General features: G+C 34.9%; 1 protein-coding gene across 4 annotated transcripts in view; it reads left to right on the forward strand.

The window, feature by feature from the left end:
• The window catches only part of PNPT1 (polyribonucleotide nucleotidyltransferase 1), a 40,631-nt gene extending 19,438 nt beyond the window's left edge, over positions 1-21,193 (forward strand). For all 4 annotated transcript variants that reach the window (XM_069583278.1, XM_069583281.1, XM_069583279.1 and 1 more), the window contains exons 14-28: positions 2,918-2,988; positions 4,937-4,973; positions 7,644-7,710; positions 7,793-7,882; positions 9,056-9,109; positions 14,030-14,136; positions 14,603-14,674; positions 14,760-14,823; positions 15,146-15,229; positions 15,548-15,631; positions 16,415-16,521; positions 16,609-16,664; positions 18,126-18,204; positions 19,693-19,740; positions 20,924-21,193. In XM_069583278.1, the coding sequence (XP_069439379.1) occupies positions 2,918-2,988; positions 4,937-4,973; positions 7,644-7,710; positions 7,793-7,882; positions 9,056-9,109; positions 14,030-14,136; positions 14,603-14,674; positions 14,760-14,823; positions 15,146-15,229; positions 15,548-15,631; positions 16,415-16,521; positions 16,609-16,664; positions 18,126-18,204; positions 19,693-19,740; positions 20,924-21,082 (1,179 nt within the window). In that variant the 3' untranslated portion in view covers positions 21,083-21,193. The remainder of the gene's footprint in view (positions 1-2,917; positions 2,989-4,936; positions 4,974-7,643; positions 7,711-7,792; positions 7,883-9,055; positions 9,110-14,029; positions 14,137-14,602; positions 14,675-14,759; positions 14,824-15,145; positions 15,230-15,547; positions 15,632-16,414; positions 16,522-16,608; positions 16,665-18,125; positions 18,205-19,692; positions 19,741-20,923) is intronic.
• The last annotated feature ends 5,684 nt before the right edge of the window (positions 21,194-26,877 follow it).

The raw sequence follows: 26,877 nt of genomic DNA on the forward strand, positions 1-26,877 counted from the left end.
AGTTTCAAAGCAGCACGATAAATATCACAGCAAAGCAAATCACACAAATTTTTTGGTTTCCCAGCACATATAAAACTTACGTTTTAAACTATCTGTAATCTGTAGTACATAGTATGATAGCATATGTCTTAAATAACTGTACAAACCTTAATTTAAAAATACTGCTAAAAAAACACTAACCATCATCTGAGCCTTTAGCAAGTCATAATCTTTTTGCTGGTGGAGGTTTTGAAAATTTCAAGAACTAACTACAATGTGACACAAAGACAAGAAGGGAGTAAATGCTGTCGGAAAAATGGTGCTGATATACCTCCTTGACCCAGGTTTGCCTGGGTCAAGCAACCTTCAGCTTGCTTTAAAAAAAATCATTATTGGCAAATAACTAAAAAGTTAAACATAATACAGTGAAGTACAGTAAAATGAGGCATGCCTATATATGTCTACAGTGAGCCTAAAATCTTTAATTTTGAGATCTTCTTTAAGAAATCCTTACTCCAAAGGCATAGAATTATGCACCTACTATTAACTTTCTAGTTTTAGCTATATCTGTCTTGGAGTTTATTCCTATACATGGTGTGAGGCAAAACCCTCCAGATTGAATAAGTTTTGCAACAGTGTTTACTAAAAATTCATTTTTTCCCATTAATTTGTAGTCACCTTATCATATTGAAAAATGTACATTTTTGAACTATATACTCTGTTCCATTGCTTGAGTTCCCTGGACCAGTGTCAAACTCCTTTAATTATTATAGTTGGGGGATATATTTTAATACCTGAGGGATAAAACCTCCCTTTTTATTCTTCCTTCCCTCCCCCTCAAAATTGTCTTAGCTATTCTGGTACCTTTGTTTCTTCATTTAAATCAGTGATTTAGATTTGGCTTTGCACTGACTTTATGGAATGAGTAAAAAAATGGTATTTTTACAATTTCAATCAGTCTTTCAATAAATATAACCTGTCTTCTTTGTGTTTTCTTTTATGCCTTTTAGTAAAAGTTTATTATTTTTATTTTTTTGGCCATGCTGAGTCACTTGTGGGATCTTAGTTCCCCACCTAGGGATTGAATGTGGGCCCTCACTATGAGAGTATGGTGTCCTATCCACTGGACACCAGGGAATTCCCAAAAATTAAAATAAATGGCTCCATTAAGATATTTTGTATACTTTTGTTAACCATTCTGACAATCTCTGCCTTTTAACTGGAGTGTTTTGTTCATTAAGGTTCAGTTTAATTATTAATTGAATTTAGTCTGTCATTTTATTATTTGTTTTTTGTCTAGCCCCACTTTTTTTTGTTTTTTTCCTATTCCTTCTGCCTTCTTTTTGGATTAATTGAATAGTTTTTAAGATCTCCAGTTTAATTTGTGTATTTGCTTTTTAGCTATACTTCTATATTATTTTATATGGTTACTGTTAGAGAATATGGTATACATCCTTAACTTTTCATAGTCTTCTTACAGTTAATTTTTCCCACTTCACACAAAGTGAGTAAAGTGCAACCATTTCGGTATATTTGCCCCTCATTCTATCCTTTATGCTGTATTTACTTCACGAGTTATATGTGTTAACAACTCGACAAGGCAACATTATGACCTTTATTTTAAACAATTTTCTATTTAAAGAAAAAAAGATAGACTTTTACATTGACCTGCATATTTGACATTTCTGATGGTTTTTATTTCTTCCTGAAGATCCAAGTTTCCATTTGGTGTTATTTTCCTTCAATCTGAAAAGACTTACTTTAGTATTGTCCTTTGGATCTTATGATAACAAATTACTATTTTTCATTTATCTGAAAATGTCTTTATCTTTTTACAAAGAATATTTTTGCCAGAATATAGATTCTGGGTTGATATCTTTTAGCACTCAAAGAAATGGCCTATTCCTTTTTGTTTTCCTTTTTCTCAGAAGTCAGGACTCATTCATTTATCGTTGTCCCTGTAATTCATTGTTTTATCTGGGTGCTTTCAAGGTTTTCCTTGTCTTTGGTTTTCAGCAGCATGACTATGACAAGTGTGGTTTTCTTTTATTTATCCTACTAAGAGTTTCCTGAGCTTAAACCTGTAAATTTGTATCTTTCATCAAACTTGAGAAATTTCAGCTGTGATTTCTTCAAATATTTTTTTCTATCTCATTCTCACTTTTCTCTTTCTGGGATTGCCAGTATATATATTTAGGCCTTTTGATATTGTCCCATAGGTCCTGGAGGCTGTGTTCTTTTTTCCCCGCTTTTTGTTCTATAGGTTGGGCAGTTTCTTCCAATCCTTGTTCATATTCACTGACTGCTGCATTATCTTATTTGCATTATCTTATTTTTCAGTTCTAGAATTTGTTGGTTCTTTTTTATGTCCTTGAATACTAGCTGTTGAAAATCTTTTGTCTTTTAATCCAGCATCTGAATCCGCTCAGGATCTGTCTCTATTCATTGTCTTTTCTTTCAAGAATGGGCCCCTGTTTTCTGTTTTCTTGTAGGTTGTATCCTGGATGTTGTGAATGATACAGTGTAGGGTCTCTGGATTATATTATGTCCCTCCAGTCTTCTTAGATTGACTTTTTAAAATTTTTTCCAGTTTTAAGCAGGAAGTTTTATTGGCTGAACTTTTATTGAGGATTCCTTTATGGGCAGGTTTATAAATACTCCTTTTCTTCTCCTCTCCCAGCACTCCTAATACCTTTCATATGTAGTCTATGTGATATTAGACATCTGGATTATTGAGATTTACATATATTATTTACATGTAAATTATATAATTTCTAATGTTTACTGTACCTTGAATAAATGTTTATTGTACTTTGGCAAGCTTTGAATAGAATGTACGTATTTCTTTAGAAGCTAAATGAGTTTTTCACGTTTTTTGTTTTCATCTTTGTTGTTAGTAAATTAAAGCCTGAAGAATTTTATTTTTTTTCTTTTTTAGGTGCTTTGTACTGTTACGTTTGATTCATTAGAATCCAATTTTAAGTCAGACCGAATTATAACAGCTATAAAGTAAGTTGTTTCCTGGTTATGATGTCACAATATATAATTCATGTGGCATATTATCATTATTTCTTAAAGCCTGTATCTCTCTACCTAATTTTTCTGTTTATGTAATAGTGATTGCAAGGGTTTTTTTGTGCTATATTTGTCTCCTGATTTACTTATTCAAACAAAGCATTTAATTCTCTAGCATGGATACATTTAGTTTATTCTCTTATCTCTAGATCATTACTCTGGATAGATTTTTCTATTAATAATAAGCAAGAATCCCAGTTCCCAAAAAGAATCTGGAAGTTGTTAAATGAAAAAACTTTACCTATTTCTAAGGTATATTTGAACTTGTGTTTTAAACAATACTTGATTCTCCTCCTCTGTTCCAAAAAAGTCAGCAGTAAAATCATGTTGATCAATTTTACATGATCAGAATTACAGTCCTCACCAATATTTTTGCAGCAGAGTTCTGAACTCACAGCCTCAGATTTTCCTCAGTGCCTAACAGGGTTGCTTCCCTTTCCTTTATTAAGGGTCTCAAATGACCAAAGGACCACCTCCCATTTCCTGCTTCCCAACTGATGAAGATAATCCCCAGTACCTTCAAGATTGTTGTTGCTTAGTCACCATGTTGTGTCCAACTCTTTGGTGATCCCGTGAACTGTAGCCCAGTAGGCTCCTTTGTCCATGGGATTTCCCAGGCAAGAATATTGGAGTAGGTTGCTATTTCCTTCTCCAGGGCATTTTCTTGACCCAGGGATCGAACCCAAATGTCTTTGTGTCTCCTGTGTTGGCAGGAAGATTTTTTTTTACCACTGAGCTACCAGGGATGCCCATCTTCAAGACAGCATCACTAATTATTTTTCATGTACCTAACAAAAATAACAACGCAGCTGCATGTATAAGACTTGACTGTTCATCATAATGATGATTCTCTGTGGCAGGGGAGCTCTTAAACTTCTGTATTTTAAATTCCCACCTAGGCCAAAACTTGATTGCCCTTTTCTTCATGCTGACTCCTTTCTTCTAGGAGGCAACACAGCTTCATAAGTGTGTGTACTGGGTTTGGCCAGGGTACCTCTCTACATTCTAGTCCCAGGTCTCTAACCTCTGTAAGTGAGGTGGTACATATCACACATCTATGCTGGTCTTTTGTCTTCTCACCTTATAAAGTGCAGGTACTTGGCTAATGATCCCTAGGCTCCTCTCTAGCCCCCTGAATCTATGATTGCTTTAGTCTTCTGGAGGTATCTTGTTTTCAAATTTCCTTCCAAAAGGCTGTAATTTATGGTTGTATAGATCCAGCCCTGGCTCAAGACTTTCTAAAGCCTCTGTACAGAGAGGTGCCTTTTGTAATCCCACTCAAAGAGAACACTGTTTGTGCCAAGAACCTGTGTATGCCTGTCTTTTCCTCAGTTAAAAAAAATTTGGTTTCCTGCTTCCAGGAATTTTTTCTTCTCATCTTTATTCCCAGTGTTGTATATTCAGTAACAGTTCTCTTTTCAATCTTTTCAAACCCTGAAAAAAATCTTTGCCTGTCATATCCTCTGATTGTTCTCAGTTATATCATTTCAGTTATTGATTTTCATTTCATGTTTGACTTAGAAGATCATAACTGAGATTTAAATGATATGTTTATAACATTTAGGATTCTCACTAGTTATTAATGCTTTAAAATGTGTCTATTGTCTTAGTATTTAAGTTTGGATATCTATATCAAATAAGTCTTTATTTGAAGCAAAACTGTTTTCTTAAATCTGTATAGAATTCCTTCAAAAGCCCCGACCCTGGTCAGGGGACACAACTGTCTCTGACATTCATCCTTCTAATTCTTCTGGTATTCAGTTTCAGACCAATTTTCCTTAATAACCAGTTGTTTTTTAAATTCCCTTACATCTTTTTTCATTGTTTATTAAATAAATTTATATCTGCATGGTGTCTTTAATATTATGCTTTTTGTTTGTAGTGGGATAAAAGATAAAAATTTCATGCTACACTATGAGGTAAGGTGAATTTTTTCCCAGTATTTTATTTTTAAAGATTTTTACAGTAGATAACCTGTATATCCACTACCTAGGTTCCTGCCATTAACATTTTACTATGCCAGTTTTATCATATATCTGTTAAGGTTTGGGCACTTATTTTAATGCTTGCAGAGGTATTTAGGAGTAGAGAGACAAGTAATACCTTTCCAACCAACAACATCCTGTTCTGAGTCAATAGATAAAGGCTAAAGTATAGTAGACAATAGTGTATTAGTCAAAGAGTTGTAACTGTTCACACGTATGTCCAACAAGTGGGGCTTTTCAAATACTTCGACTGGCAAATCACCATCTCCCTTTAGTTCATTTAAATGTTCATATTTTTACTCAGTTGATTAGCAGCAAAAGAACTGAGGTATTTAATGTTAAATTATTTTATGTATGATATCAGTACATGTAATTGAGTTTTTGATTAGCTTTTCTAAGGGACTGAAAGGTTGTTGTTGAATTACAACACCGGGATTTTGGGCCCCCAGAGGAGAATTAATCCGGGGCCAAAGACGAGGCTTGATCGCTCAGAGCTTTTGTGTAATAAAGTTTTATTAAAGTATAAAGGAGATAGAGAAAGCTTCTGACATAGGCATCAGAAGGGGGCAGAAAGAGTACCCCCCTGTTAGTCTTCAGCTGGATGTTATATAGTCAAAAGCAGCTGGTTAATGAAAGAAAGGAATGTCTCAGAACTCAGAATGACACCAGGCCCCTCACCCATAAGATGTATTTTGGGATAATCTTGGCACCAGATGGTTTATCTTGGGCCATAAAATGATTAACTTGAATCTTGAAGAAGGGCAGATCACCATACAAATAGTTTCATTTACATAGATTAGAGGAACAATATCGGAGTATAACATACTGGTTTATCAAGTAGGTTCTGAGCCCAAAAGGCAGAACCGACTTGAAGACAGAGTTTGGGGTAAATGCATAGTACATTAGCATAGCTTAAGATAAACATTTTTATAAGAAAAAGGCATTGGTTAACTTCAGGTGAAACCAGGTGTCATTATGGCAACACAGAATTTTAAGAGAAACCTCCTTTTAAATTTGTATAGAGAAGGAAAAAATATCACTAGTTTGTTTCCTCCTGCCGCTTAAGAGATAAAAATGTCTGACACTTGCAGGCTATTTCTTCCGTTTGGAGACCCCTGGCCTTCCTGCCTGTTACCCTCTCAGGACCAGACGTGACACAGCCATACAACACTCTAATTTTAGTATTTGAAGCACACAGTTTGGGAGACTAGTGTACAGCAGCAGGCCTTTTGAGTGGCTGCTGTTGGCTGCCCAGAATCCCAGCATCTCAATTTTGTTGAATCTGCTATAGCTAATAGAGAATCTTTCATGTAGAAAATATATGCTAGAGAATATCTAAACCTGGAGATTCTCACAGGTTTTAAATCCCTAATATCCTGTTTGGGATATATACAGATGCTAGAGAAGCCAGAGAGGAATTATAATTGATAAGGTAAATCTTAGATCAGGAAGTGAAGAGCACATGGCAATCTTTAAAAAAAATCTTTTATAAAGTCTTTAAAAAGGGCACCTGCAAAATATACAGCTCTAGCTGATAATTGGGAAAATAGGTGAGGGCAGAGGCAGGAGAAAGATACAGGCTGTATTGCTATTTTATTTCATTTTTTAAAAAAATTTTTTTATCATAAAATACAGATACTAAAATCAATATAAAACAAAGGATGACTTAATGAGTTTTCATAAGACAGACATCCTTATAACTACCACCAAAGTCGTAGAATAGAACGTGTCCAGTCAGTCCTTCCATGTTTTTCATCCCAGTCTTAAAAACCTTCTTTCCCTAAAAGTAACTACTCTTCTAAGTTTTATATTAATAGTAATCACACCCTTGGGTTTCTGTCACACATCCCTAGATACAACAGTGTAGTCTTGTCCGTATTTTTTTTAAATTTGATATTCTTTAAGTCTCTTTTAATCTATAGGTCTCTCCTCCATCATATTCTTTTCTTTACAGTCTTTCTGTTGAACTCCCAGAGCCATCTGACCTATAGTATTCCCCACAGCCTGGGTGCTAATTGCACTCATGGTACAGTTCAATGGTCTATCTCCTGCAAATTGACCACTAGATCTAGAGACTTTATCAGATTCATGTTCCATCTCTCTTTTTAAAAATATTTAGTTAAAGTAAGTGGAATTCCAGATTTTTACAGGAAATTTTTGTTTTTTAAACAACTACATCTAGTTTACATTCTTTTAAGACGGTATATCAGTCAAATGAAATAGTTTGCAACTCTTGGCTAAGTAATACCCTTATTGGAAAAGATGTTTCCTTGATGTGCATTTTTTAAAAATGTATATTTCTTATATTATAAAAATATAGTATTTTGTTATTGTTAACAATTTAAATATTATAGAAGTTTGAGTTGTAAATCCTCATAACCATCCATTTCCTACCCCAGGTCATATAAACACTAGAAATAGCTACTTTTAGCAGTTTGGTATATGTCTTAGAGGTCCAGACATTTTCTGTGTGTATGAATGTACTTTTTTCTTTTTTTTTAAACAAATATGGGATTCTATTTATATTTGTAACTTATTTATATATATGGGATATCTTTCCATGTCAATTGTATATGTACGTGCTTTTTTGTTTGTTTGTTTAAGTTTCCTCCCTATGCAACTAATGAAATTGGCAAAGTCACTGGTATAAATAGAAGAGAACTTGGGCATGGTAAGTACCAATCTCGGTATGTACATGATTTTATTACAGAGACTTAGCATTTTTTTTCTCATTATTTTCTGTTTTAATTTAGGTGCTCTTGCTGAGAGAGCTCTGTATCCCGTTATTCCTAAAGATTTTCCTTTCACCATAAGAGTCACATCGGAAGTACTAGAGTCAAATGGTATGGTTTTGAAACATTTTTCCTAATGAAAAAGAATGGACTCCCTGTTATAGTTTTAGCTTTTCATAAGTAATGTTTCATTACATTTATTACTGTAGTACCCAAAACCACTGTAAGAGAAAAATGTGTTTAATCATATACTTGTCTGAATCTCTGTTCTTACCTAATGTTTTTGAAAACAATATAATATAAAAAAATGTTTATCTTTGTGTCTGTTTTACAGTAGATCAAGTTTTGGTTGTTTCCTTATTTTTATAAGCAAACCATAGAGCAAGGCCAGCTTGGAAAGAAGAAGGGGGGCGGGGAATATAGTGAACTTAAGCAGGGGACACTTGTCATGTATCACAGATATAAGAAGATATCACACAGAGAGGCTGGGTTTAAAAAGTCAAATTTATTTTTTTATTTTTTCAAGAGAAATTTTTTTTTTTTTTGCCATGCCATGCAGCTTGTGGGATTTTAGTTCTTTTAGATCCCCAGCCAGGGATTTAACCTAGGCCTTGGCAGTGACAGCACAGAGTCCTAACCACTGAACTGCCAGGAAATTTCGAAAAGTCAACTTTAAATTGAAACTTGGTCCACAGGTCAAGGAAAGGTGGCATAATCATTAAAGGCAGAAAGGGCACAGGATTCTCAAACATGTAGCCTACCTAGATCAAATGGTTATAGATATTTTGTAAAAAATACCAAAGTTCAAAATTTAGAAAAGGACTTTGAGTTCTTTACTGGGTGTGATTGAGCTATAGCTTATGGCCCAGTGAGAGAGCTAGAGCCCTGTATTTTTAACTGCCTCCTAGTTAAGCAACAAAAGAGGCATGCTGGTTTTTCTGGTAGTTTCTTAGAAGCAGAATCTCTAGTACTGCTGTCCAGTAGAACTTTCTGTGGTGACAGAAATTCTCTATCTCTGTGCTGTGCTAAATTCAGCTAAGGGACTGAATTTATTTCAGATAATTTAAATTTAGGCACACGTTGCTAATGGCTGTCACATTGTCTGTGCAGCTCTCTGTAGTCTGTGGTTTAGGAGAGCTTGCCTTAAGTGCTTTTAAAAAGAAGGAAAGAATACTGAATATTTAAATTATAAATGAGTAATTGTAAGGAAATAACTAACAGTAGCAATTTTCTACATTTAACAAAAATCAGTATTAAAGCAAGTATTTTCCTTTATTTTTATAGGGTCATCTTCTATGGCATCCGCATGTGGTGGAAGTTTAGCCTTAATGGATGCAGGTAAAAGAATTATGTCTCAAAACTACCAAAGCTTATTTATATAATATAGACTTAACCAGTAATAAAATATAGGATTTTTAAAAACTGTATTTTAGCAAGACTTTGAAGAAGTCAGATTACAGATTACCAAACCAGGCCAGAAGGAAGATAATTAAAAAGCACAGTTTCAACTACAGATATCTGCTGAAATTCTTACTCTTGGCTAAAAGTAATAAATTGAAATTATTTATTTGGTGACCCCTTAGGTTTCTGAGAGCTCTGCAATTGATACCATTCACTAAGTAAGGTTGGCTTAGCAAGCAGCAGTATTAGGACCCATAAAGGAAAATAATTTATGTAATCTTTCAGTTGTTTTAAGCAAACCCTGGGAAGAACACCACTCATAGAAGAGTACACAGAACTTTAGGAAGGAAGACTGCAAGTGGTTCAGTATAATCTCTGGATCTGAAACACCAAAAAGGAAAGAGGCAGCATGTTAAGAGACTCTGAAAACAGTATCTGCCAATTACCAGTGATGCTATTTAAGAAGAAAGAGAAGAGGAACCTAAAGACACTCAGAGTTCCCTATAAGTTCTCACATTTACCGTACAGAAAAGGAGAAAGATAGAAAGGATGATATAATGAAGAATGAAATGAAAGAATGGTGTAAGTGTATAATGTGTGTTCAATCACTCAGTCATGTCTGACTCTGCAACTCCATGAATCATATGCAGCCCACAGGCTCCTCTGTCCATGGAATTTTCCCAGCAAGAATACTGGAGTGGGTTGCCATTTCCTTCTCCAGGGGATTTTCCCGACCCAGGGATTGAACCCACATCTCCTGCATTAGCAGGCGGATTCTTTACCACAGAGCCACCATGATACCATTATCTAAAAAGCTTAAAACAAGGCAAAGCAAAAAAAGCTAAAGGCAATTAAAGGCACTTTTCTAGTTCTGTTCAGTGGAAGGAAAACAACTTGATATTTAAGGCAGCTGGTTAAAATACCGTTTCTATTGTCACCTTCATATATTAATTCAACAAATCTTTATTATATGCTAACTCTGTGCCAAGCACTGATCTAAACTCCTGGGACTTGGTGGTGAACAAAACAAAGTTTCTGTCTCATGCAGCTTGCATTTATCACTCTTACAATCTCATATTGGAAAATACAGAAGAAATCCTGAAAAAGGTGACCTGAAAGATAAAAGATCACAAGAGAGTCTTTATCTGCTCTAAATGAATTCAGATCTTCAGGTCTAGACAAAAATTCATCCTAAGTAATGAGAATTTCAGGATAACATAACTGAACCAGTTTGGCAGTATTGGAGAAATCATGGAGGTTAGTATACCAAAGAAACAAAGAATTCTTACTTTCAAAAGATATATATATTTCCTGTAAAGTTGTAATAACCCAGTGAACTTGACAGTGACCCTAGTGTATAAGTATTTTAACAAGGAGGTAGAAGAGAGTCACTCCAAGCCATACCATAGAGCAAAGGGAGGATGGGGCTTGTATAGTATATCTACAGCTCAGCTTAGCAGTTTGTGACCTTGGCAGAAAAGGATGCAGAAATTGATAAGGGGTGATAAGTATACCGTGTATAACTAGTTGAAGGGTGAGCAGCCAGAACTAGATAATCTGATCAGTAGGTTGGAGAGAGTTCTGAATTAGAGCTTCAAGATGCTCCATCCTAAACCTTGTCCTTAAAAACTGACTAAAAATGTTACTGAATTGACTAAGAATACTGGTCTGCCAATAAAAAAGATACTGATAAAAAGCAGTATGTGAATAATGTGTTACATGACAGTTTTGATCTCTTAAAAAAAAATGTTAACATTAAAAAATAAGGAGCCAAATAGAAAAAGAAGTTGACAAGAATGAAGGAAGAGCCAACAAATAGTATTCAATTCAAATAACATGAGTGCTTGCAATGTCTTACATCAGACACTATCTATGCTACAGGGATACCCAGTTTTTTAAGTTTACAGGAACAGAAACAAACATAAAGATACTAACACATCAAAGAGATAACACAAATATGTACAAGGCACAAATATGTACAATATAGATGAAGAACTGGTTGAACATAATTGGCTTCATAGAGCCAGCTACATTTCATTTGAATTTAAAGGTTGAGTGGTTGTTAACCAGGCATATTAGCAATAAGGCCCATATTTCATGTGAAAGGAGCATGTGCAAAGTTATGAAACAGTACAGTGTGTTTCTGAAATACATTTGAAAGGTGTGATGATGTAATACACTGGGACCTTATTTCAAAGATCATTATTATACTAAGGAGTTTGAAATTTTCCCAACTCACTATTCCATGAAAAAGAGTATCACAGGATGTTATTATATACTATGAAAAAAAAAAAGTTTACACGGGATTAAACAAGTTTGTTAATATGGTTTAAATAAACTTAAATAGGTTAATGTGAACATTGAATCTCTAGGAACAGGATATTTCCCAAACTTTCTGACCACAGAACTTACATAAAAAGTTCCTGAAAGCAAGTAATGGGGAACTTGAAGGATTTTATAGAGAAAAGTAGCATGATGTGAACATGCTATTCTTTTGGGGGTAGTTATTCCTAGCTTACATGATAGACCTAGGTGATGACGTGGGAGAGAATAGGAGCTGGGGTAGGGGTAGGGGAACTAAAAATCTGAAAACTGGACAGGGAAACTCTTGCCAGGGGAAAAATAGTGTGAACTGGACTAAAGAAGTAGCAATGGATATTTCAGTATTTGGAGGAAAGGACAAATTTTCTACAAAAAAATATTTAGAGGATGTACCTCTAATTAGTGACTTGATTAAGATGAAGGAAATGGGGAAAGAAGTGTTGATTCTAGCATGCCATTGCTTTCAATCAAGACAGGGAATGCAGGAGAAAAAGGGATTTATCGAGGGTGATTAAATTTTGAAATTTAAAATTTTATATTTATTTACATATTTAAGATGCATTAGGGACATTTGGTGATGGACAGGGAGGCCTGGTGTGCTGCAGTTCATGGGGTCGCAAAGAATCGGACACAACTGAGTGACTGAACTGAACTGAACTGAACTGAGGGACATTTAGCTGGAGATAGCCAGCAGGCAGATGGGTTGTACAGATCTAGGTTTACCAGAGAGAACTAGGTAGGAGGGATAGATTTTTAAGTCATCAACATTATAGGTGATAGCTAAAACTGTGGGCGTAAAGAATATGAAATGAGGTCTCTACCACATTCCTTTATGCCAAGTAAATTTCAAGTGATCAAAACTTTAAACTTCCTTTTAAAAAATTAAACAAGATTTTATGAAACTCTTGGACAGAAAAAAATAAAGCATTTCTAGGGAATTCCCTGGAGAAGGCAATGGCAACCCACTCCAGTACTCTTCCCTGGAAAATCCCATGGAGGGAGGAGCCTGGTAGGCTGTAGTCCATGGGGTCGCGAAGAGTCAGACATGAGCAACTTTACTTCACTTTTCACTTTCATGCATTGGAGGAGGAAATGGCAACCCACTCCAGTATTCTTGCCTGGAGAATCCCAGGGACGGCAGAGCCTGGTGGGCTGCCGTCTGTGGGGTCGCACAGAGTCAGACACGACTGAAGCGACTTAGCAGCAGCAGCAGGGAATTCCCTGGCCATCCATTGGTTAGCACTCAGTGCTTTCACTACTGTGGCCTGGCTTCAACCCCTGGTTGGGGAACTAAGATCCCACAAGCCATGCAGTACAGCCAAAATATTTTTTTAATAAGAAAACCTTTCTAAGCAAAATCCAGGAACTATGATTACATAGAAAATCCTATACAGGAAAAAACACAAGAAAATCAACAGACTAGAAAATAGTATTTTATCGTGTATTTCACATTTGTATTTTATTTATTGTAACAGTCTACATATTTAACAAAGGTCAGTCCATATTAAAAACTCTTATAAATCAATAACAATAAGACTAACAACCATGTAAGAAAAAGGCTGAAGGCCATGAAGAGCCAGTTCACCGATAAGAAATATAAATGATTTAAAAACATTTTTAAAAAGTTCAACTTCAATCATAAAAACAGAAATCAAGTTAAAAAGAGTAAGTTACCATCTTTATCATCCAGATGCCAAAGGTCAAAAGATTTAACAAAAATTAACAAGACTGTAGAATAGCAAGGAGCATCATATACTGCTGGTAAAAGTATAAAATACTACACATTGTGGAAGACAGTTTGACATTATAAGAAATGTAAATCCACACCCGCTTCAACTCAGTAACCCTTCTACTGTGTAGCTTATAAACACATCCAGGGAGTACTCTGCAGCTATTCAAAAGAATAAGGTAAAGAAAAGATTAGACTCACATTTAGATTTCCTGGGTATAAGTTTTGGGAGGATACACAAAATCTAATGGTGGTCATGGGGAAGTGGACTGAAGAACTCAGGCTAAAAAGGTTTATCAAATACATGATTATTTTTCAAAAAGGCGGCTCCAAAAGCAAAGCACAAAGAAATGGATTACTTTCAAAGTTAAGTTTGCCATTATTAGAGGAGTTTTTGTTGAGAACAAAGAATTATGTTAAAGAACTTTTATTATATATTGAAGAAGAAATGAGGCAGGCCGATGATTTATTAAGGTTTCCATTGCGGCTCAGCTGGTAAAGGATCTGCCTGCAATGTGGGAGACCTGGGTTCAATCCCTGGGTTGGGAAGATCCCCTGGAGAAGGGAAAGACTACCCACTTCAGTATTTTGGCCTGGAGAATTCCATGAACTATATAGTCCATAGAGTCGCAAAGAATCGGACACGACTGAGCGACTTTCACTTTGACTTCCTCTAACTTAGTTTTGATAACTGTCAATATAGAACACCATCCAGTTATATGAAAATAAATGTCAGCAGAACGATGAATAACCTGTGTTCGGCTGATATGTATACATTGTACACAAGTTCTTTTTCTCAATTATAGGAGTTCCAATTTCATCTGCTGTGGCAGGTGTGGCAATAGGATTGGTCACCAAAAACAATCCTGACAAAGGTGAAATAGAAGACTATCGTTTGCTGACAGATATTCTGGCAAGTATATTCACCTTTTCAAATGTTTAGTGGTGAAGATTACACACACTTTGTAAACAAAGTGCTTAGAAGAATGCTAGTGCTGGAAAAATAGAAGTCTCTGTTCTTAACTTTCCTCCTTCATATCTGCCTTGTATTTTATAGGATGTAAGTTAAAAACAAATATTACAGTATAAGTATTCACATTGGCTCACTTTAGGATGATTACAAATTAGTCCTTATGCATTTATGGGACATTATCTAAAAGTAAACTGACTTTCTAATGAAATATATGTAACTTAAAACTCCATATTTTTTTGTATATAATACATGAGTTTTTTACTTTATTAATATGTGAAATACGTATGTTCTAAAGGACATAGTTTACTTATAAAGCTATTTTTAAAAATTCCTCTGTACTGACTATGGGTGAATTTCACTTTTGTTTACAACTATTACTATATCATAATTTTTTTAATTGTTTAAGGGGATTGAAGATTACCATGGTGACATGGATTTCAAAATAGCTGGTACTTCTAAAGGAATAACTGCATTGCAGGTATTTTAGAACCTATTTTATTTTTAAACACTTAAATTATATCAGAAATCAATATTTATATAATTTTTTGGCTTTTCCATATTAGGCTGACATCAAATTACCTGGAATACCAATAAAAATTGTAATGGAGGCCATTCAGCAAGCCTCAGGTATGCCAAGCCAGTATGCCTGATTCTTCTTTCATCACTGTTTATGTGTTAAACGTGAATTATATTTCCCATTAGGCTTATTATTTAAAATAGGCTTATTCTAAAATACTGCTTTAGAAAATGAAATTTAATGTAATAACCTAAATCAAGAAATATTAAGTTTCTAGGTACATGACTATCACCAAAGTGGATGACCAGTGAAAATTCAATTTTTACAAACTGACTCCTCAAGATAGGATTTATGGAGAGGGGAATACAAGTAGAATTTTTAAGGTAATTGAGATGCAAAGAACTTTGCTTATTATGTTTTTATTTCTTCTAGTGGCAAAAAAGGAGATATTACAGATAATGAACAAAACTATTTCAAAACCTCGAGCATCTAGAAAAGAAAATGGACCTGTTGTAGGTAATACATTAAAATTATAGATTTGATGATAAGGTAAACATTATATGGAAGTACACTGCTATTTAAAAACTTTTTAAAAATCTATACACAAAACAATTTAAATGCTTTTATAGTTACAATACTTTAAACTTGAGGGGATAATCTGAAACATAAGAACTTTCTTAGTCACGTAGTAAACTGTTTTTCTGTTTCATACTAAAATATTTGTACAAGTGTCTTAGCCAAGACTTGACTGAACAGTACATTTTTAGGTTCATACATACATATATATATGAATGAATATGAATTATTTCTATTTTTGTCTATGCTACATTTCAGAAACTGTTCAGGTTCCGTTATCAAAACGAGCAAAATTTGTTGGACCGGGTGGATATCATTTAAAAAAACTTCAGGCTGAAACAGGTAAGAGTTGTATGAAGTTTGGGATTTTTTTATTTAGGTCATGTAAGTTTGCCATTACATCTCTACTGTTTCTCTCCAAAAATACATTTGAAATGATCATCTTTAGTTATATTCAAGAAGGGTGACTTAGAATTAATCCTTTTTGCTTTAACATTTTAAAATCAGACATTTAGAAAAACTACTTTTTCACATTAGAGAGTTTTCTTTAATTTTTCTTATTATGAGTTCTATTTTTCACTTAGTCTTATTTAGACTCTTATTTTCTTTAGAGAATGTGTAGAAGTAGTATGCTTTAATTTGCTTTTTTTTCTGGAATCAATCTTTGGGATACCTAGTCACTTACCAGCTTTGAGGTTCTAGAAGGAGCATAAGAAGTCAAATAACCTCAGGCAGTTCCCAAGATTGAGAAATGACATGGTTTCATCCCTCATCCATCCGAGGACCACTCTAAAAAGAGGGAAAAACAAGAAACGGTGAGGAAAGTGTTCTATAGTTTCTTCTAATTAAAAGCACAGAAACAAAATTAGAACTTAATGTTTTCTCCCACTAAGAAAGTAGGGACACTGGTTCACTATTGTATCCCCAGGGCCTAGCGCAGTGTTGGGTACATAGCAGGTGTGCCATGTGTATTTGTTGATGAACGAATCCCTTTGTGATTCCTTGTGATTAAACAGACAACCCTGCCCAGCTACTTCCAGGTCACCCCCTGCTCTCAAATTAACTTTGCTTTTCTCCACGGAATGAGCAAGTTAACTTCAATATGTAAAATTATCTTTTTAAAAGGAGTCACTATTAGCCAGGTAGATGAAGAAACATTTTCTATCTTTGCACCAACACCTAGTGCCATGCATGAAGCAAGAGACTTCATTACTGATATCTGCAAAGATGATGTAAGTATTGAGCTTTTGATAGTTTTTTTTTCCTACCTTTTGTTACTGTTTTCTTTATGAATCTTATGGTTTATTTTGTACTTACAGCAAGAGCAGCAGTTAGAATTTGGAGCAGTGTACACTGCCACAATAACTGAAATCAGGTAATATCAACTAAAATACTATGCTACTTTTTGTAAGATTTTATATTAATATTAACTTCACATTTGCATTATTTATTTTGAAAGTATAAGGTTTTTAGATTAGTGTCATTTACCATATAATCATTATTCTTACGATAAAATTTATTTTCTATACCAGTTTGTAGATTTTCATGAACATGGTTCTGTGATGATTATTATACTAATAGATTTTTCTGACTGAATTGTTTTCTTTAACCACATTTCCCACCATTTTAACCTTCCAATAAACATATTTCCTTTCTCTTTGTACTTTTTTCTTTTTGGTAGTTTCTTGTTGACTTGTTTTAAAGATAGTATTAAATGCCTAAGTATTACAATTTTTTAAATGCCAGTTTCAACTTCATTTTTTGAAAGTAGCTAAAAAGACTGAATTTTCTCAATCAGAAAATTACCTTGTGGTCCAGTGGTTAAGATTGCAGGCTTTCACTGCAGGGGATGTGGGTTCAATCACTGGTCAGGGAACTATGATCCTACATCCCCTCCCTCCCACCTTCCCACCAGAAGAAAGAAAATTCACTTAAGAAAAAAAAGGAAGAAATTATCAGATGTAACATAAATGTTCAGAACTAATTGAAATGAATCATAAAAGACAATGGAATAGTTTGTTTAATATCACAGGTGAAAACTAAGAAATGGGCTGGCTTATTTTAGTAGGTTAGAGGAAAAAAGATATTTTTTTAATAAAATAAGTACCCGCTTTTCTCTAACCCACTTCCTTAAATCAGGCTTCCCTGACAGCTCTGTTGTTAAAGAATCTGCCTGCAATGCAGGAGAGCCCAGTTCAATTCCTGGGCCGGAAAGACCCACTAGAGAAGGCATAGGCTACCTACTCCAGTATTCTTAGGCTTCCCTTGTGGTTCAGCTGGTAAAGAATCCACCTGCAATGTGGGAGACCTGGGCTTGATCCCTGGGTTGGGAAGATCCCCTGGAGAAGGGAAAGGCTACTCCAGTATCCTGGCCTGCAGAATTCCATGGACTATGTAGTCCATGAGGTTGCAAAAAGTCAGACATGACAGCAATTTTCACTCACTTCACTTCACTTCCTTAAATCACTATTTAACAGGTTGATCATTCTACACTTACTTTAAAATATTTAATGCCATTTCAAAAGTTTTTGGAAAATATTATGAAAAGAAATATAAAAGAATGTATATTCCAAAAGCTTTTCCCTACCTATTTTTCCCTTATTTTCTCTCTGTCCTTTGATCCATCACTATTTAAATACAAGGTGTATTTTCCATTGGAAAAATAAGTATCCCACTTAGATAATCATACTTTTTATGGTTATAAAAAACGTGTACTGGAGAGTGGTTTTTATGTGTTTTTTTACTTTGTTCTCCTGTGAAAACATAACCACAGTTTAATTATCTGTAGATAATAAGGTTTCTTATTATTCTAATCAGGCTTATTTCCTTACTATAGAGACACTGGAGTAATGGTTAAACTCTACCCAAATATGACTGCAGTACTGCTTCACAACACACAACTTGATCAACGAAAGGTAAAAACAAGAAAGGCATTTGATTAACTGCCTTAAAATAACCATAGTGAAATTACCTAGGTTGATAAAGACTATACACGTTGTCCACTACTAGACTAAATACAAAGAAAAAACAAAAAAGACAGAAATACTGCTTGACAAAAGGGTTTACTCTGTTTACCAGATAATGTTTCTCCTTCAGTGATGGAGTAGAAACATTCTTGAATGTTTTGAGGTGGAACAGTTCTAGAGTTAACACATAGCAATTTCTAAAAATATCTAGCTATAGCCCTGTTTTCCCAATTTTCCTGACTAGCCAGTCATGGAAAGATAATTCTTAAGATGTCCTTAATCTTTATTATAGTCTATATTTGGAAGACTTAAGAATATGAAACCATTCAAGAATACTATGGGGCAGAGAAATAATAGGTGTTTTACCAAATATTAAAATCTTATATAAAGCAATACAGGATCAAACAATGGATTACTGGCCCAGAAATGGACAACAAAAATCAGAAATAAACCCAGTTATGTGCGTAGAATATAATACATACTAAAAGTTGCATTTTTAGTTGAGAAACCAAGATTATTCAACAAATCATATTGGAATAGCCTGTTTTCATAAAACTGGATCTTTCCTCTTTTTATACCAAAGTCCTATTTGGCTCAAGGAGTTAAATGTAAAAAAGAAAAAAAAATTTTAAGGCAGTGAGGGCAGAAAAAGAAAATCTGGACATCAGGAAGGGTAAGGGTTGAGGCAAGACACTAAATGAAAATATAGATATTAATCTTGGAACTGGAAAAATCTTTTTCAGCATGATATCATAGCCAAAAATGTAAATAAAGTGATAACATTTGACCCCATCACTTTTTAAAATTATGACAAAATTATAGTAAGTTTGAAAGACAAGCAGCAATTTAGGGGAAAAAATACTTTAACATATGACAGAGGCTTCATATACTGGTATATACTTCATATACCAGTAAGAAAGATGAGTATCAATAGGAAAAATGAGCAAAGAACATGGAAAATTTTTTTTTTAAGCTGACCAAGATATTCAGTATCAATAGCAATTTTTTTTAATGCAGTAAAGCCAAGTTCCCATTTTTCAGCTTTTCAGATAGTTGAAAATTCCCAGTGTGCATCAGAGTGTAGAGATAAAAATGGACATACAGAAATGTGAATTGGGGCAAACTTTTTGGAGAGTGTCTAGTAAAGGTACAGGTACCTTTGGTACAAGTCCCATCACATGTAGGACATTGTTCTGAGAAGATGAAGACATGAATATATAATCATTATAAGACTGCGATTTATTTTTTCTCAGCATTTTGAAAATTTTTAAACCTACAGAAAAGTTGAAAAAGTAATAGACCAAATACTCATATACCTTTCCCTAGATTCATAGATTAAACCAATAAAGCTATTTTCTACTTTGAAAAAAATGTGTACTACCATGGATAGTAGGTAGTTATGCATGACAACTAATAGATTAACATGTTGTCTTTCAGATTAAACATCCCAGTGCTTTAGGATTAGAAGTTGGCCAAGAAATTCAGGTACTTGTATTCATCCTTTTAGCCTTGAAGTTGTAAATTATACTGTAAGTTTCAATTATTTGTTTAATCAAATAAGCTGAAAGACTCAAATCTACATTTGTGGTTTATATTATTTATATGCTGTCTTCTTTTTTAACTTTTATTATTTATATGCTGTCTTCTTTTTTAACTTCTTCCTTAAAACAGACTCATTAGGGATTTAGATACAGTTCTTACCCTCAAAGAGCTTACAGGTTAGTTAGAACAACAGACCCCCTTTAAAGCTTTAAAAAATACATGAGCAACTCAGCAATGGATATGTATAATCAGTGATTCAGAGATAGGACATGAGGAACATGATAGGTAACTTTGAGAGTTAAGACTTGAACTGCTTTGGTATATACTGGTTGAGGCTGAAAGTTTTTGAGTTTGATGAAAGCCATGATGTCAGTTCTGGAATTTTGATAACCAAATTGACCTTTGTAATAGTCCTTATGAATAGATGAAAGAAGTGGTTGCCAGTCTGGTGTTTTGCTTTTGTTTTTTTTGGCTACACTACATTCTGTTCCAGTAGTACCTAATACCTATGACCTGAGTAAAAACTAAGACATAAGTTTATTCCCAATCTGTCATTCCATTATTCACAAAGCCTCCAGGGAAAGCTAAGAACTACAACATAATCTCTCTGTATAAGATTTTTTTTTTTACATCAGAAGGGACTTAAAAGTTAGTACATCCCCCTCTGACTTTCAGTGTCTAAGGTCAAGCCAAATAACCTTCAACATGATAGATGGTCCTTTGAGTGTTAGTCTGAGTGACCCAAGCATAATCCTATATAGAGTGTAGCACAGTTAGGGTCAAGAAGCTCTTGTTTAGATTCATTCGCCATAGTTTTTACTGTTCTTCCATAATAGGGACAAACAAAAAGGCACAGATAAGTCTAAAAGAAGATTAAAATCACTCCTTAACCAAGTATTTATTAGCATATACCTCCAATTAGCACTGAGGTATGCTTTCAGTGAACAAGTAAAAACCTTAATCATTGCCTTTTTAGACCAAGTATCTTTTAATTTGGGTATCAGTCAGTGTGCTATAACTTTTAAAGTATGTTGTTGTTCAGTCACTCAGTCATGTCCAACTCTTTGCAACCCCATGGACTGAAGCACACCAGTATATTTAAAGTATACTTGTTTCTTTAACACAGGTGAAATACTTTGGACGTGATCCAGCTGATGGAAGAATGAGGCTTTCTCGTAAAGTGCTCCAGTCTCCAGCTACAACTGTTGTCAAAACTTTAAATGACAGAAGTAGTATTGTAATGGGAGAATCTGTTTCACAGTCATCATCTAATTCTTCCTGGTGATTTTTTTTTAAGAATTCTAGAGTGATATTCTATAGAGCAAAATTTCAGTAGCATCTTCTAACGTGTAGATGTATATATAATATAAATATAGTCTAATGATTTGTATGAAAATGCTTACTTTAGGTGTTCCATTTTTTAAATTCCGAGTTACCTGTATTATTATTTACATTATAAATCAATACATATTATTAAAACATTTATACATATAAGACTCCCAATTGCTAATAATTTGGAAAAATAAAACTAGTTCTTAACCTCTAGAGACCTAAATGGAGAAGGAAATGGCAACCCACTCCAGTATTCTTGCCTAGAGAATCCTGTGGACAGAGGAGCCTGGTAGGCTGCTGTCCGTAGGGTCGCACAGAGTCAGACACAACAGAAGCCACTTAGCATGCATGCCTTGGAGAAGAAAATGGCAACCCACTCCAGTATTCTTGCCTGGAGAATCCCAGGGACGGAGGAGCCTGGTGGGTTGCCATCTATGGGGTCCCACAGAGTCAGACACGACTGAAGCGACTTAGCTGTAGCAGCATCAGTGCCACAAACTGAAAATATAGGTCACTAACTACAAACCACTAAAGGGTTCCATTTCCACTTAAACCAAGGTCATATACTTTATGTCTGAACTTTTTTTTATTTTTTGTCTTCATTCATATCTTGGTAGTTTTCCCTGCTTTCCAATAAAGTTTTTCTGTGAGGGCTATTATATGCTAAGATCTCTAATTTATAATAACTCAAACTGACTACCTATCTTTGGTAGTAATGCAGTATAGGTACTCACAAGACTTGTTTCTTTATAATCTTTGTTACTAACACTTCCCTGCCCATAAATCACAGATTTTTTTTAATACAAAATTTTTTTCTTCTCTTATAGAATATCTTGAATTTCTGGATCTAACATCATTATCTTTCTTACTTCAGTTCAGCCAAGCATAGCATTCATTTATTCAATACTTACTATGTGCCAAGTTCTAGAATGTGTACACGAGGTATATCAGTAAACAAAACAAAGTTCCAATGCTCACATTCTAGTGGATGGAAACAATAACTAAGTCAGATAGTGGTAGGTTCTTTAAAGAAAAACTGGGTAAGGGGATAGAGTGATTTTTTTTTTTTTAATTAAAAAAAAAAAAGGTACTATTGTAGATAAAATGATCCAGAATAGCATCTCTGAATAGGTAACTTTTGAGCAGAGACCTAAATCAAGTGGAGGAAGATATACAGCAATTTTGGAAAAAAGATTCCGAATAAAGGGACTAACAACTTTATTAGTATGGTATGTGTAGAATATACAGCAGCCTTTCTATTCTAGGAACCAATTTCACATAGTCCTTTTACTCCTTAGTAGTGTGCCTGTTGTTCACCAAAATTAGAAAACATTTTATAAAAGAATATAAGAGGAGATATAATCAATGCAAGGTGATAATTTTCAAAGCATTTAATCTGGAAAGAATAATGTTTGCTTACTTGTAAGAAGAGGAAAGATATGAAGGTCGTGTAAGTTTAAGTGGCTTTTACAAAATTCCAGGCTCATGACAGACTAGGGTGGTAGGCAGCGAAAATGGAAAAGAGAATGTATCTTGGTATCAAGGGTCAGAAACCAATCTAAATTAAGCTAAAGCTAAGAGGGAATTTTATCATAGGACCATGAATTTATTTTACAGAAAATTAGTCACAATCCCTATGGTGGAATGGAACTAGGACTGTCAGGTACTTATTAGGAACTAAGACAGTTCTCCCTACCTATGGAGTCTCATGACCTCTCATTTGAGCTTCTTTCCATATAACAGCTTTTTTCTTCTAAGTCAATATATTTTCATAGCATGGGGCAAAAGATGGCTGTCCACAGGAAGTTACTTGTCTCTGAGTTCAACTTCTTGAGGAGAAAAGGACAGGCTTAACTTGAGAAAGGTGTCAAACCTGATCAGGATTGCCAGATAAAATAACAGAATGCCAAGTGAAATTGAAATTACAGGTAAACAAATGTTCAGTATAGTATGGCCTCTATAATATTTGGGATATACTTACATTTTTAAAAAGTTATTCCTCATTTATTTGAAATTCACATTTAACTGGGTTTCATGTATTTTCGTTTGCTAAATCTGATAACCCTAAACCTAGTGCAACGAGGAATTCTTAAGGGCTCATTCCTGGGCGAGGAGAATGTACAGAAAAAATGGACTGAGCCTATACCCAAGATACTGCAGAACAAACATAAAAAGAAAATGGATAGACTTAGATTAACTCAGATAGTAGAGGATGCAGGTGAGAGAAGAAAAGGCAGATTTCAGCCTGAGGGTTGTGAAGACAGGTGGATCTATGACATGAATAGTAAACCTGGAGGGGTAAATAGTTTTAAAGAAAGAACTGTTTGATTTATTAAATATGAGCATGAAATCACCAACCAACATATTGGTTGGATATTCACCTGAATATCTGAAAAAGCAACTGAGGCATAAATGACTTTTGCAGAGATAATATTTTAAAACAATCTTAGTTTTACCATCTCAAGCATATCTCAAATCACTGCAACAGGTTTCAGAGTAACTCTAAAATTTACAAAATTAAAGGTAATTAAAACTACCTATTATGAGCACAGTACTAAGTTATGGAATAGTTTGTTTCCTTCTGAGATTTACATATAGAGTCAGTAGTTTATGAAAAGCTGATTGATAAGCAGTCTAGTAAAGGTTTTTAAAAGTCATAAAAAGATAGGGGAAAGAATAGGTTAATTCTAATTGGAAGAAAAAGTGAAAGTTTCTAAGAAGTGGAATTTGAATAGGACATCATTAGGGAAAGGTGATATTTGAGTTGGGCTTTTAAGAATGATTATAAAGGGAAAGGCTGCCTGTGGAATGGAACAGTTTTAGCAGTGGATGAAGAAGGCAGTAAGTAGAGGCCAGATTGTAGAGGGGTTTAGGATATTAGACTTAGGACTCTGAACTTTATTCTGCATATACTGAGAAACACTAAAAAATACCCATTGTTTCATGAAAACCAAAATTGCATAGCCGGCTATAGTTTTGATATTGTGGCCATAAAATTTAATGCAGTTGCCAAAGGACTCAGAAGAGATGATATTTTTAAAAACACTAAAATGTGTAGGCCATTATCATTTGTGAAAACAGATAAATTATTTTAATAAAATATTGGCAATAGCTATTAGGACCAAATAGTCTACAGGAATGCAAGGATGGGTAGGCATATAATCTCTATAATGAATTACAGAGAAAAACCATATGATAACTAGATGCAAGAGAGGCAATTTATAGGATTCAGTGTACATTTCCTAGAGAATTCTGAATATTAGTATTTGTCCTCAACTTGGTAAGTGGCATCTATCAGCAATGAAGAACATGTATATAACACTGAAGATGTTGCCATTAAAGTCAGGAACAAAACAAGAATCACCACTATTTGATTCATCAGTGTTGAATGATGAACATAATACACCATCAGTGTTCTGAGGTCCTAACCAGTGTGATGAGATTAAAAACAGGAGGAAAAGAAAAAACATTTGCAGATGATTATCTAAAACACACTTTAAATTGTTTTAAAACAGGGCACGTGTATCTGCCAAAATAAATAGCAGTCAGCTGCTGTTATGGTATAAGCTCATTTCCACTTATCTCACTTTTTCCAGGTTTCAAAGAGCTACACCAGCAGTGAGTTTGCCCCATCCTCCGGGGTACTGATCAGAATTAAATCTTCTGTCCCAAAGTCAATGAAATCTTAATTATCCAGTCTTAGCCTCCAGTCCTCTTGATCAAGAACCCTCAAAATTCAAGCCCAAGTGTACTCTGGTTCCTGCTAGTACATGCTAGTTTATTTTTTCAGTTCCTTTGGTGTGTAATCTCCTCCCTTATCAGGCAAAGCAGTCCCCAGGCATATTACAACTAGATTTAACCCTAGTTACCACGGCCTCTCAGCCAGAAGAAATGGAAGCATATGGAAGAGAACTTTCTACAAGGGGGCAAGTGTTATCTCTTTCTAGGAGTTATAAGCCACTTCTGCAATCCCCAAGGATCCAGGGATGTTTACAAAGCCAAAATCCTCAGGGGCACCCACCCCATGTTTCAAAGCTTCAGGCTTTCTCAAGCAGGGCCCTAGCTGTATAGTAAACCTCCCTAGGCTGAAGATCCAAGTATCTTCAGAGCTCTTGTAACTGTCTAATCCCATGTCAGTTTTTTCACCGTAGGAAATAAGGGCCTGTTTATGAAGCCCACAGAGCCCCCTCTGGCTCACACTTAAGTTTTTGTTTTTCCAAACTTAGTTTTTAACTGTGCATTAAGCATTAAGTGCCCTCAACTCATTATCCCTCTTCAAGGAAGTAGTATAACTTAATTGGCCAGCTCTGCTCTCATAAGCATTGATTCCCCTATATCTTTCAAATCCTGAATTGTTGTCTAGGTGACAGCATCCACCCCTTCTAGGATGTTTTACTAGGTCACTACTGGTGAAATCAATAGTCAGGTGGCCACGTTGTTCCAGGGACTGAGTAAACATTTCCCAAACCACATCTTACTGTCTGATCTCTGACACCACTACCTGTATCACCTATTGTCAGTCCTGATCCTCAGAAAAGCAGATGCCAAGAAGGGCATCACATGCAAGATAGTGATCGGGAGAAATGTCTGTGAAGGATAAAACCGGTGGGCTCAGGATTGACAGGGAGAGCCTACAAACTATGGTGCCAAGTCTGACCCCTGTAAAAGGAGGAAGGGAAGAAAACACAGAGTGGAACTTCAGACTAGTCTAATTCCAAGAAAGTCTCATCCTGGCTAAGTTCCCCAAGCCAAAGTTGTCCGTTAGAGGAGTTCTGTGGACAAGAAAGGACAAGTCACCCAAAGAGGTGACTTGCTGTCAAATAACTGTTCTCCAGAGTACAGTATCTTTAAGGAAATCAGAATGGTGCATGTATATGGCCACCACACCAATCAAAAATCAAAACAACTAAAGCTACAGCAATTAATTGTCATACTAGAGTTGACCAAATAAAACAATGGATAGAGTGAATTCAGACTCAAATCTAGATATATGTCTGTGAATTTAATAAAGAATATAAGTAGCATTTCCAATAATTCCATCTGTAAATGATGTTGACAGTTGACTCTCCCATTTGAAAGGAAAATTTTAAATTGACATCCTATTTCACATATAAAAAGGTTTCAAGTGAATTAGAAAACTAAACATTAAAAAACCATAAAAACATGACAGAATACCTTGGTGAAACATGGAAAATGAATAACACAGTTAATTTTTTTTAAAGTAGAGTCCAAAGGGCAAACAAGACAATAGCAGAGATGAGATTTTAACAAATGTTGGTTGCATGACAAGCAAATAGAAAAGCAGTGGTAAATTCAGCAGAACTGAGAAAGTCACAATCTGTATGACCCACAGAGGTGATGAGGCAAAACAGCACAAATCATCTTCACCAAAAAAAGGATCAGGGCTGAGAATTTGAGGGTGGGTTAAAAGTCTATACAGAGACTTACATGCCTGACTCCCTTCCCAATTTCACATAACCAAAGGACTACCATCACCGTACACACACACCCATACATGCATGCTCTTGTAGAACTGCCACGACCATCTCAGAAGAATGAGATCCTAGCTACCGGAGATGAAATGGTGAGAAAAACATAGCTCCTCAGACTCATGAAAATTTTTTATCTACATGTGGAGACAAATTATTAATCAAAACCCATACAAATAAAGGTAAGGATTCAGCCTGAGGATAGATGAGGCAGAGCAGAAAGTAGAATCGAGGAAGGAAATAAAATTCTCATTGATAA

This window comes from Ovis canadensis, chromosome 3, assembly GCF_042477335.2.
Source record: "Ovis canadensis isolate MfBH-ARS-UI-01 breed Bighorn chromosome 3, ARS-UI_OviCan_v2, whole genome shotgun sequence".
In the NCBI taxonomy this organism is placed as follows: domain Eukaryota; kingdom Metazoa; phylum Chordata; class Mammalia; order Artiodactyla; family Bovidae; genus Ovis; species Ovis canadensis.